General features: G+C 38.4%; 1 protein-coding gene across 1 annotated transcript in view; it reads left to right on the top strand.

The window, feature by feature from the left end:
* Positions 1-1,127: 1,127 nt before the first annotated feature.
* Positions 1,128-13,724, top strand: part of hs3st4 (heparan sulfate (glucosamine) 3-O-sulfotransferase 4) — a 75,607-nt gene continuing 63,010 nt past the window's right edge. Inside the window, exon 1 of the mRNA XM_072368686.1 lies at positions 1,128-2,392. Within this exon, the coding sequence (XP_072224787.1) occupies positions 1,797-2,392 (596 nt within the window). The 5' untranslated portion in view covers positions 1,128-1,796. The remainder of the gene's footprint in view (positions 2,393-13,724) is intronic.

Below are 13,724 nucleotides of genomic sequence, written 5' to 3'. Positions count from 1 at the left end.
CTTAGTTACTGAGTTAAAATTTGTTTCCTCGATGTTAGGAAAGTAAGCATTGGTAATGTGTTTTCTCGCCATACTAGAAGCTTGCACAATGACAGATTTTCAGATTCAGTGGGAGTGCACTTGCTGAATGCTAAAGAGCTACTTTGGTATACTGTTGTCCTTTACTAACACTCAATAATAGAATGACTTTATTGTCCCCCTGGTTTGCATGCCCAGCCACCTACAGGCACTTAGAAATGACAAATTTGGTCAAGCAACAGATCCATAGAAATATTTCCCATATTGCAGCACACAGAAAAACAGCAGTGGCTCTCTGTTCTGAGAGCTAGACATTGCAAATTAGTTGTGACCCACGACTTATTGTGACCATGGCTTTCCTGTTGCGTTGGAGGTATGAGATGCATGACACGTTCTTATACAGGGAGATGGTCATATTGTTAGTTACCTACAAGTTAAGATCAACCGAATTTTCTGATGAGCAATTCGTGCCTAAATCCATGTGCATAATGTTCAGTAGATTCGTACTGTATTATATGTAAATAGCAGTATGGTGAAGAACGCATTACTGTTTCTACATCTTATTAATTTGATTTAGAAATATGTCGAGGTAAACTGACATTACAACGTGAGTCGCTTAGAGCTACAACACAGTGCGATCATTATCTACTTCGACTCATATTCGGGGGGGGGGGGGGGGGGGGGGGGGGGACGACGACGAGGGATTGTTTCTGTCTTTTTTGTAAGTTAACCAATGCAATGATCCACAAAAAACCAGCAGGGTGCAGGCATGAGCTTTCTCTGAAAACAATCTCCAGCCAAATCATCTTTCTTTGATTGTTTTTAGTAGTGAACTTGATACCCTACGAGTTAATTCATGTTTTAATAAGCTCTCATATATCCCAGCAGCGTGAGTAGAATCTCTGCAAGCAGTCACAAGGATGATGAGAAGCTTCTGTTCACACGGCTATCTTAGATGAGAAAATCTGTCGTTTATAGTCCTATTTGTGCAGGGACATGAGGAAAAGTGGGTGTACACACTAGTTGTGCTGTGTGGCTCCACAGTGCTTCAGCTCAGATAAGCTCGCGCTGCCGATGCGCACATTGTAGGATCCTACCAATGTGAGAAGGCGCAAGGACATCGAGCGGCAGCCTGATAGTCAGAGGGAAGTGTGGACGTTTTTGTGGAAGGGCGGCCGACTTTGTACAACACAAAGTAAAAAGAAGCACAGTGGGTTGTGTTTTCCATTTGTCTCACGTTGGAAAGATATAGTGGAACTGCAGATTTGCTGGATGCATGGAAATCCACTCTTTTTACCGTGCACGGGACTGGACTTTGGGTTGAGTGTGCATAGAAAGAAGCCTACTTTGAACACTCTGCTGTTCATTTTATATTCTTATTTTTTTGGTTTCCCCCTCTTCATAAAATGACAGGATTTCGTCTATCATACACTGTCCACTTCAAGCCAGGCTGCTCATTTGGAAGGACGCCAGACCTCCAGCCTCTCAAATCTGCAAGTTCAGTCCAATAAATTGTGACATTGTCTGTCAGGCTTGGAATAAGAAATCGATACACATGAAAAGGGACGTGATATTTTTCCGGAATTCTAACGATCTATTTCCCCGCTATCCTTATAAATATGCGATTTGGTTGGATTAGGATGGTTTGGTCCAGCTTGACGCTTTTTTAGCTGGAGCAGCGCTGATGGTGACTGATTATTGCTGTTGATTTTGTCCATGCAAGACTCGGGGTGGAAACATGTCTGGCCACTTCTTTGAGAGGATCACTGCTATCAGAGATGGCATTTTGGTCCAGCACATCGGTTTTCACCTCTAAAGTGCCCCGAAAAATCTTATTCATGTTCACCCTCTCCCTCTCTGTTACCTACTTATTCTATAGCTTAATGAGCTGCTACAACTCGCTGCAGTTCCCCCTGCAAGAAAACTATGTGTATCAAGGGAGACTAGTGACAGAGGAGACAACTTTTGTGACATTGAGGGAGAAACTTTATTCTGCTTCCGAGGGCTTTACCGAGTTCACCGACGCTGAGAGAACAACCTCGATTCCCACCGTAAAAGAGCATGCTGAGGCCGAGCAAAGGACAGTGGAGTGGATTAGGACTCAGGCGTCTCCAACTAAATCGGCGGCGGCATATCACACCACCGCGCTGGAGAGGGAGCACCAGGAATTCAGCACCACGGACAGCGAACTCAGGGTGAACTGCACCCCGGATTATGGAGAGAAGAAACTTCCGCAAGCCATAATCATCGGAGTGAAGAAAGGGGGGACCCGAGCCCTGCTGGAGGCTCTGAGAGTGCACCCGGACGTCAGAGCCGTTGGAAACGAGCCACATTTCTTTGATAGGAACTACGAGAAGGGGTTGGACTGGTACAGGTGAGTTTCAGTCCTGCCATTTGTATAAGCACCGCATTATTTTAGTCAAAGTGACCATACGTCCCGTGTACTTTGTTTTAGTTCAACATGTACTAAAGCACAGTTGCAGCACGTGATTTTAGAGTTTCTTGGGAAAATTCCGTATGACGAGCCTTCAAAAGACACAGCTGACTTGCAGTCAATCGGAATTAACGTTCTGGCGTCATGCAAAGTTTTCATCTTTAGTGTTCACTTTCAGCCATATCCTACACCAGAATTACAAAGCTGACACCCAAAAAAGTATTCAAATGTGACGAATTTCCCTATTTTCACTCTTTATACATCAAAGGCAGTCAGAAAATGTGTAACAAGCATAACTGTAATGCAGACACTATATTTTAAAAAACATGATAAAACCACCTCTGTTCTGTATGTATGTATTCATTATCTATTCTAACTGTGTGGCAAAATAGCAGTTATTACATTGTTTATTTTAAAACCTTCTTTTAATCAAAAATCGGTATATATTTCTTTCTAATGTATAGGAAATTATGCTCCAGTGCACAACAGTTGGATCTTAGAGCTTCAATATTTTTTTCAAAAAATAACTTAAATGTCTGTGGTAGCTGCTCAAACACTGGAGTAGCAACTGTACAATTTAGGGTTGTACAGCTTTTTTACGTCTGCTTCTATGGTCTTTGTCCATTCTTCCAGAATCACATTTTATTCTACAGATTTAATTAGAGTGTTTAGGCAGGCCTCCAGTCTGGTTTTTGTATCCAGCTGGTAAACATAAATGTATTTTACTTGAGGAAATATTAATCACAGGCTATTAATATCAAATGATTAATACATTGTATGTTTTTATCTTAAGATATTTTATTTTTAATTCTGACACCAAAAATAGGATGGGTTTAATTCTTAGCTCAGAATTTCACAGTTCCAGCTTTCCTTCCACTTTTACACATCATAGAACACACACCCACTCATACACACACACACAAATGCATAGTCATAGTTACGCATTTTGAGATGGACAGATCCTTTGATATATGGAAACTTTATCATGTGATGTGTATTTTTGATATATTCAGTTTATTCCTTTCGGTTCAGTTTATTTATACATCACCAAATCACAACAAATGTCATCTCAAAGCACTTCAAAGATACAGTCCAATTTAGCACTTACCAAAATATATGTTCAACTTTTTCTGATATACAGATTAGAGCAGAACACCATGCTGTAAGTCAGAATAGGTTGGCGAGAGTATCCGTGGTTTACTTTGTTGTGATTTGAAAAGTCAATCTTTTCCTCCAGTTGAGAAATCAACTTGTGAAATACAAAAGTCCCTCTTTTTACTGAAACAACATACAGTCCAAAGTGTTCCAAAGTATGTTCTTTATTTCCCATAATACCCTTTGCCTCTGCTTTACAGCACATTCTCAAACCTGAATTGTTTATACCAGCTTCTATGTGTGTTATTGTTGACATTCACTTTGTCTCAAGGTTTATTAGCCAGAGAAGAAACTGTTCATTCCTAATGTGTTTATGGGAGAAAAAAATCAATTTGAGGGCTCATTCATGGTCAGTTGGTCATGGTTTAGTTAGGTGTTGTTCTCACATAATAATGTTTGACCAGGGGAGTTTTCTAATCGAGTCAATGAGCAGATGAAAATGACTCAAAGTCCCTTCTGTTCCTTTGTAGAACTGAGTATCTTATGCTGGTGTTTGGGTTGTGGAACATCTGCTTTCATCTTGCTGCATAGACATGGGAGCTCTCGGCTGCTCATTTAGCCTGTGCTAATGCAAGCTGTTTCATTATCCTTACGGTTAAAGGCTCATTAGACAGGAGGATGACATGCTTACATAAATAATAATAAATGTGCTTGTGTGTTGTAGGGCCCCTGAGCTAAACAGTTTCTGAAGGAATATTCATTTCACATCTGCATTCACCCCAGAATGTCACTTTCTGGGGGACCCAAGCAACACTTTACACCAACAGGAGGACACATTGTAGAAATAAAGTTTTTTTTTTTCCTTTTGTTCATTTTTTTTTGTTCATTTGATGTTTCAAATGACTGGAGACATTTTGTTCTTATAAATATCATAGAGATTAATTCAGTTGAGGGATTCGTTACAGGACATCTTTCTCTTCAGTTGGTAATGCTTTGGCTAATGTGTGCTTAATCTAAGTGAAAATATGATCACTTACAGATGTTTGAAACCACAAGCGTAGTTAAATGAGACCAGTGATCCCACAAAATGCGATTCATAAATTTGTGCCTGTCTTAGTACCACCTGCTCCACATCTTGATGGATATGATAGAAAATCTACAGGGAATACAACCAAAAGCAATTGGCAAAGCAAACCGCAGCTCACCGCATTCTCACTGCATGTTTTTGAACCAGCGGTTGATATTAACGAATGATGGTTGATCAGTACAGTTTCTTAAACACACTTAATCGTCATATTCAGTTTTACTATAGGTTTTTATTTAAAAGATGAATGAATTAACTTTAACAAGTTTCAAGGTCATTGATATGACAATGAGAAACAAGTCAAAATATGGAATAATAAATGTGCAAATGAGAGATAACGGTAATAAACATTTCTTCTTATGTATCCTGACTTTTCAGAACTTCTGTACATTTCTGTAGAACTTCAACAGCTAGTTGAAACAGTGCAAGTATAAAATTTGGACTAAAGCATTTCTAAAAGAGATTACATTTACATGGGGGCTGGAGAATGTCTTTACTTCCTGAACAGGCATGCAGTGTCATGTCCATAAAAATTAACCATGAAAAATTAAAATTTTGCACAAATCTGCCAAATGAAAACAATGGTATTCACATGTTTGGTCCAGAATGAGTTGCCATAGATGAGCCCAGATGGGTGATTGTTCCTGTCTTCTTTTTTAGGTTTCTTGGATTGTTTTTTTCCAGTATGTTTTCTTACTTGAACAAAGAATTTACTTGTCATCCTATTTGACTTTTAGTATCCAACCATTTCTTCTAATGTTGCCCTTTCAGAGTGACGAGTCAACTCCACAAGAATTTAACTGATATCTCCTCTTGAGTTTTCCCCAACCTGGTGCATACGCTCCTCCTGGAATTCAAAATATGTGGTGTGTATGATAAGATAGAGCGTATTATTGCAGACCCATTACCAAGGTTCAATGTTTGGTATTTATGTCACTTTTGCAAAATGTCAAACAATGTTGTTTACATATATGTTAGCTAATAATGTTTTAAGAATTGTCTGGTGGTGCAGGAATCTGTAAATTGATGCAAAAGACTTTACCATTTCTGGATAAACGATACAGAAAATATAAAGTTGCATTGTTTTGTTTCTTATTAAAAAAAAGTGAAGTATTAAACTGCTAAACAAAAAAAATCTATTTTCCCAGGCATATCTAAGTCATCTGATAAATTATCTGCGGTCCTTCCACATTGTTAGATTCTGCACTATAAGAAGTGTTAGATTGTCCATTTTAGATTAGCTTCAGATGAAAAGCACATGCAGCCATAATCAAATAATACAGCAGTCGACATGAAGTTTCTCATCTATTCAGACTCAGTTCTGCTCTGCATTGATGTCTGCACTGGACAGTCGGCAAAGTGGGGGCAGTTTTATTAGTCTTTTCTCAGTGTAAAAATGGCTTCCTGCATACTAAAAGCATATGGTGTGAAGCGACTGTCTTGAGAAATATGATATTTAACTAGTAGTAGTAATGGCATACATTAAAGCCTGAGTCCAATTTGTGAGAAAATCCAAGAATCTGATTAAAATATATGTATTGGTATTCTAACTTTGCACCTCGGAATCTTCTCTATCTTTAATGGGTTGCAAGTTGAATTGATACATACTGAAAACTCAGAGCTAGAGATCTAACTACATTGACATAGAGCCAGCAATCCAAACCAAATTCTGTGTGGAATTCATCAAAAATCAATATGGCTGTGAGATGCATTTGTTGTGCAAGTTTCAAGTAGCTCCTTGTGCCTCTGCTCTGAGTCTGCCACACATTTCTCTCAGGCTGGGATACCCTGTAACATAAAAAAAACATACTGTAAGACATCCCATATGAAATATTACATTCAACAGTGAGACTATGTGAAGGTACAGAAGAGAGGAGCATAAACCTGAGGTGACTGAACCTTTGCTGATCCAGATTTGCATTAATTTAGTTTTGATTTGCAGTGAAATTAGTATTGCTAATACACTCAAAGATCTAAGAGGTACAGAGAGAGACTCCTAAAATCAATTTCACATAAATTACACAAAAACACATTTTGTGCTTTGAATACTCTCCTTACCTTTTAGTGCAAGTCCCTCCATTTCATTCCATTTCTGCGGATATGAGCAACCGAGTTCATAGTTCTGCACTCATACAAGCTCCCACAGTAACTAGCCAAAAGCTGTACATTATTCTTCACTCATAACTTTATGCAATATAAGATTTACCAGAACATAAAAATCGATTTATGTACTGAACTTCATCAAATAAGTGGTACTATGATGGGCTCAGTACTCAAAGGTAACAGCAGTCAAAAGGAAATACAACACTTTTAGTAAAGGTCGTACAATTGAAACTACAGCATAACATAAAAATCAGAACTGCACGCATGGAATTTGGCAGAACAGTTTAAAGTTTAAAGAACAGTGCAAGTGCAAAAATACAATAAAATCAGGTGCAGTTGGCTTTTTTTCCATCTGACTGCATTGAACTTCAGTTTACAAACAGCGGATGGCAAAAAGAGATTTGTAAATTGCAGCAAAATCGATTATTCTTGGATGAATATATTGTATTTATAGTGAATATATGAGCAGATAATCAGTTTATATCAGGGATATATGTGCTCACTTTTTATGTATCAGTTTGATCCTCGGTGAAAATATTTGAACATAAGATAAATTCCCAACCTGGGAAGCAGAGTCAGTTTTACTAAGGTTTGCAACCTCTAATATTTCTCTGTTATTAAAATGACACTTTAACCCCTTTGCAATAAAAGCCAAGAGGATGTGCCCATAAATCTTTGGAGGAGATGTTCTTTCCCTTTCAGTGCTGCATCTATGTGCTGAAGGAACAAGTCAGCAACAGCATTCAGCCCCATGATTACAAGTTACAGCAAACTTTGTTTTTTATTCTCAAACTACTATTCTTTAGTTGTATTTCTTGCTACCTTTTTTCAATCATCTTTTCTTCATGGGCATTCATGGCCTTCATATAAGGATGTCTGACAATGAGCCTAGCCATTTCCAAAGACTTTTAGCTTTGTGTGAGTTATGATGTTCGACAATCAATAGATGCTTCACACCTACAAACTTTTACCTCAACCAAGGTCATACAACAGGGTGCATTCATTCTTTCACTTACTTTATCAAAGAAACATTTCCTTTCTCTCCACAGTACTGAGAAAAAGGAAACATATTCCTTTTTGAAATATTAAAGTGTGTTCATAAAGGTGATGTCAGTGTATCATAACAAATTTAGCTGATATGGGACTTTGAAGGATCAGTGTGTATTGCAGAACAGGTTTAGTGTTCCTGTGACCTTCAGTCATAAGACAGGACTTGGTGACAGTAGAAGTTTAATGGAGACGTGGATCTGGCGTCAAACCCAGCAGCAGAAAGCCAAAATCCAGCATTTATCCGTTGTTTAGCCCTTCTTTCTCTCTCTTAGCTGTTCCATGGGGCAGCTTAGCCCCTGACTCCTACCACTGAATGGGAGCCCATGACTCCACTCAGTGGGGAGATGGGAAAGAGCAAGGTGGGCCAGATCCCTGAGCAGGCAGCATGCCATTCCTTCCAGCTGGGCCTGTGTGCTGCTGCAGCACCTCCCTGTCCCGTGCCTTCCCAACATAGCAGAATCTGCCTACGCCTGATAAGACAGCGCCAAGACTCACAAGGACGCACCTCTGAGTACTCTGATGCCAGTGCTGCAGTTGTGGAATTAAACTTTTTAATTAGCAGCAAAGCCCTGCACTGTCAGGAGAATGGACCACATCACTCAGGTCTTTCTTGTTGCCTACCCTCCTTCCAATTGATTTTACTACCAAACATCGCAGAGCCGTGAGATTTTTGTTACCAAAGGAGCAATCGTACTTTTTTCTTGTTTAAAAATCTCCTCAAATTCTGCATAGCTCAGAAACCCAGAAAAAATATTTACTTTTACTGAAAGACAGGGTAACCAGTTTCTCCTGCTTTAGTGCACTTCTGCACTAATGTATTGAACAATGGACCTATACATTAGTACTTTGTTACCTTTATATTATTCCTTTTGGGTCAACAATATGATGCGATCATATAATTTGAAAAATAAATTACTTTAAAAGGGCGCTCCATTGTGTCATTTCTGTTGATGTCAATGAAAATCACCATATAATAATTGGAAAGAAAATTATACTACTACCACTACTACTTCTATTACTACCACTATTGATAATAATAATAATAATAATAATAATAATACTACTACTACTACTACTACTACTACTACTAATGATAATAATAATAATAATGATAATAATAATAATAGGCAGTAACAAGAGAGAATAACCAGAAAGGGTAGCATGCATCTCACCTGTCAAGAGTAAAGCCTATAGCACGTACAAAACATACAGACCTGTATTATTCAATTCACTGCTGGACATAATTCTAATATGCTGCCAGTTTAATTGTTTGGCAATTATTTTGGCCCATGATGTAAGAGGTCAGTGAGAAAAAGCTCGTTACTAACAAGCAGAGGGTGGGCATCTTGCCATAAACTGTAGTCAGGCATATTTCCAGAGTATGAACATCAGTCATTGAATTGATTCTCATCCTGTGCTTTTATACTTGGGACAAGGAGAACAGTCCAGTTAAATGGCCTGGGTGAGCTACAACTGCAGATTGGCTTAACTGTGCATGAAAACGTTCCGTGAATTTCCTTTGTCAACTGAGGTCTGTATAAATACAAAAATGTATAAAGATTGAAATACTTGTCACCTTGGTTACCAAGCAACATCTGACTAATATGTGAAATGAGTATGACTTCTCAACTCTGCATCATTAATAAAACAGAAGCGTGTCTTTTTGGGGTGGCTGTAGCTCAGGGGGAGGAGGCACAGCTGTCGTCCCACAATCAAAAAGTCAGTGGTTCATTCTCTAGCCTCCCCACTTTACATGTTGAAGTGTCCTTGGGCAAGACATTGAATTCCACTGAACCTCTGATGTATTCATCAGTGTGTGAATGACAGAAAAAAAAACAAAAAACACTGTAGCCTATGAGACCAGCACACCTTAGTTACTCATAAACTGGGATGTTTACATTCTTCAAATTCTAAAACCATAAAAAAAAACAATGTAAAATGATTAACTGGAATAATATGAATGTTTTCCCACTTGTTCATATCTTCATCAAAAACACATTCTCGGTGTGAAACTAAATAAATTATTTGTGAAGTAATATCATTCCTTGCAAAACTTATTTTCAGTTAAATTGAAAATGTACCCAGTTCTTCAAACCTCAGGTGAAAAGAAAGCTCTAACTGTCAACAATAACGCCACATAACTGAAACTGTTTCGCTGATCCTAATTAGTGCAGCTATTTCAAAAACAGTTTTCTGGGAATCATGTTTTTTGCAGGGAATATGGTCAGTCGTGTCATGCTGTACAGATGTACAGTGCTGAATCTTCTTTCAGGAGGTTTTCCCTTCCATTTGTTTTGGCCGGATAGAGGTACCTTTTAATTCCAGGGTAACAGATAGGTTTGATCTTATTTTGATCTATGGAAGAAGTAATATTGTTCCATTGCTTTTTGCATAAGGTGAAAAAAAATCTTCCTGAGCAGTTAATGGTTATAGCCAATTTCATCCTGCCTTTGGAATCCATGAACATTCTCCTCCTCCTCTCTCACACACATTTGTCCTTTTCTCTTGCCCTGCTGTAGCTACACTCCAGTGCTTTCAAGTGGAAGTCTATTTTACTTATGGTTAGAATTTAATTCCCCATTTCCCCCCCTTCCATTGCTGTGAAGTAGCTATGGGTTATGGTTCACCATCAAGTCTCATATCCACTTTTTTTTTTGTTTCAATCAAAAGAGCTAGATAGAATTCCGAACAGCCGTCTCCTCCATTGTTGCTGGGATGGAGGGAAGGACATAGGCTTGTGTTTTTGTTCTGCAACATGGACAGATTGTCTGAAAATGAAAGACTTAGCTTCATCTGTTAAATTATTTATTTTGGACCCAAAATAAAGTATAAGCTGAAGTCATTTTATGCTCAAAGGGATTCATTTCTCCCAAAAGATTATTTGCATGCAACAGAAAATGAAGCGATGTGCTTCTAGTCTGGAGGAACAATGATTCTGTTTGGCAGAAGGCTGGTTTACAGACGTCTTTAAATCTCTGCAAATAAGACTACCTTGGGACAAATACGCATGTCAATCATACTTGTCAGGATTCCAATTTCCCTTCCACATCTCCTGGAGCAGTAGTGCTGCTTGTGCTCCTTATTGGCTGGGGGGAATGTGGTCTCATGACACAAGCTGATGCATTTGTTCAGTCAAAGGGAAAACCCTGACAGGAATGGTCATAGAGCCAAGATGCAGGGACCTCTGGGAGTATGTTTCAAATGTGTTTCCAGGAGCTGATAGGTGCTTCTGTAGTATGTTATGCTGAAGGATGGGGGAATGAAAATGTTGGCATCTTTCTCTAGTGCAAGCAGCATTATCATAGGAGTATGACCATTATGCAGTAGATATATGCAACAATATGTTGTGTAGAGCTTTTTGCTTGTCATTCCATGGAAGAAAAATTTCGTCTTAGGCTTAAAAAATAGTTGCCATTTCAGCAATTCTTTTAGGACTTTAATTTGTCTACAGTTATTTTTTGTCTACAATTTGATGAAAATGAAAAGTCAGGATCATCAATAGAGGTGATCTTTGGAAATGAATGCATCTCATAACAGCTACAGTTCAGCAGAAATCTGACAGTCCTAATTCAATTATGGATGCGTTATGTGTTGAGACTCCGGAGGTATGAGTTAATTCCTCTGTTTACACCCCTGAGTCACTGTCACAAACAAAGACAAACACATTCATTGGCTTCCAGGATCTTGTGGGCCGTGATTGTCCCATCGTCTTTGAAGTTCCTCATCGCTTTATGTTGTTTACTCATTCACTCTCTTTCTCCCAAATCACCATGGGGTATTTTGTATAATTTTAGCACAGTGTGAAACATTCTATGAGCTGAGTACTAGATGTGTTAACTGCACTCAACACACTTATTACATGCAACAGAGATGGTGCAGCTCTGGGTTGGCTTTGAAGAGGAAATGTGAGTACAATCCTGATTCCAAAACACTGTGGTAAAACATATTGCTGATGTCTCTGCCACCAACACTTTTAGTGCATTGGTAAATTGGAAGTCATTAACACATGCCATGGAATTTGCCAAACTCCCTTGAGACTCGGATTAAGCCAATGAAATGCAAAAGGTTGCTTTTAGGGATTATGCTAATTGCTAATTGCTGTATCAGAAGGTGATTGTTTTTCCTAGCTAATTTGGATTATTGGCATTAGAGGTTCAGAAGAAAGTTGACGTGTTATGCGTCCCTAATAAGGTTGTTACCTGCTCTCAACCATGAAGAAAAGGATTTCCTTGTGAGGCCTTTGATGTGCTGTGTGTTTGCTGTACATGTATAGTGGAAAACAAAATCTCACACAAAAAAAATCTACGGTGAATAACACTTCAGACTAAGAAAAAAAGTGGAAACACCTCATTTGAAATAGTGTTCATTCTGCAGCATTACTGCTGCCCAAGTGTGAATATGAAGTATTAATTTATGGCCCTCACTGCCTCTTGTCATTCTGCTGTTGTACAGTCATCATTCAACATTATGTTTGCAACAGATTCACATTGTTAGAATGAAAACATCACATTTCTAATCGATTTCAAATTACACTGAGAGATCTGTGTGTGTGACCAACAGAGGGCCTTCTTCAACCTTATCACCCAGTAGATGCATTTTTTAGAAATCAGATCTCCTCCTGTGAATGAAATATAGTCCATCAGAGAAATGTTTATTTGTGATGTGATGAAGCTTGTGAGTTAGCAACTTTAGCTCTTAATTTCTAGCATTGTGTTCACAGTACAGTGAATTCCTCAATCACATATTAGTGTAACAAAACAGGTTGCTCATTTACTGCTAGTCAAAAATCAAATCCCTTTCAGTGAGTGCTAACAAAGACCAGCAGTATTTTATTTTTTAGGTCAGTTAAAGATAAATATCTTGAATCTGCCAAGAAACTGAATCACAGTCAAATTATTTCATTTTCATCTTTCAACAGTAATTGTCCATTACTGGCACAGTAGATTCTAAGAAATGCCAGCAGCAGATTCATTGTTACATAAAGCTAACCACAGACAGATATTTGACTGTGTCCCAGGTTTCTAGTGTGATACGTCTGTATGCCTGTTAACCACATTCTATTATGACATGGATGCCAGAAAAATGTGCCATTTTATTCATTCAAAAGACAAATTGTGGCCTGTGAACATAATCCATTCAGTAATTGCAATACCAACTGGGAAATAGATAAGTTATCGCTTGTAGGTTGTAGGAACACAAATTCTAAAAGACTGTCACTTTGAACCACACTGATGACCTTGTTATGTCTCGTCAAGTTTGTTAAATTTAGTTATGTTCATGTTCAGTGTTTTTATGTTCAAGCACTTCCTGTTTTATTTTGTATTCACCTTGTCCCTCTCGTTTCAGGTCACTTGCCCTTCCCTCATGTGTCACCAGTCTGAATGTCTTCCCCTGATTCCTGATTGTTTCCACCTGTTCGCCATTACTCCTGTGTTTAAATAGTCTGCGTCTCCCTCTGTCTTTGTCTCTTTGTCTTGTTCTGTCCCAGTAAAGTATATGTCAAGTGTGACCGTGTTCAGGTCAAGTTGGCAGTATTGTCGTCATCCTCCTTAAGAGCGGCTTATGTTAGTTTCTTCGTATCCTCCTCAAGAGTTTCTTTTGTTGTTCTATTTTTTGAAAATAAATACTTTTTGTTGGATTATCTCGTCTCCTGAGTTGTGCTATTGAATCCAACTGGACTGTGTCTCAGGTTGTGACAGACTTCTGTCCAAAGTAACTAGTTGTATTAGTTGTTTTTGAAGTTGTCCCTATAGTTCTCCAGTTTTTACCCCCTTTTTGTTATGGACAGCATGATGGAGATTAAAGTGATAAATCCTGTGACATTAGAGAAATCAATATATGTTTACCTATGAATAATGTGGTTGATAGACAAGAAAAGGACAGGGATTTGGGAAAAGTCCATTTGAACTAACTGATGGTGAGGTAGTGACTTTAACTAAT

The sequence above is a fragment of the Leuresthes tenuis genome, unplaced genomic scaffold, assembly GCF_036924035.1.
Source record: "Leuresthes tenuis unplaced genomic scaffold, fLeuTen1.0.hap1 SCAF_17, whole genome shotgun sequence".
NCBI classification, from domain to species: Eukaryota; Metazoa; Chordata; class Actinopteri; order Atheriniformes; family Atherinopsidae; genus Leuresthes; species Leuresthes tenuis.
Note: the sequence above shows the minus strand (reverse complement) of the source record. Positions and strands in the feature narration are given on the sequence as shown.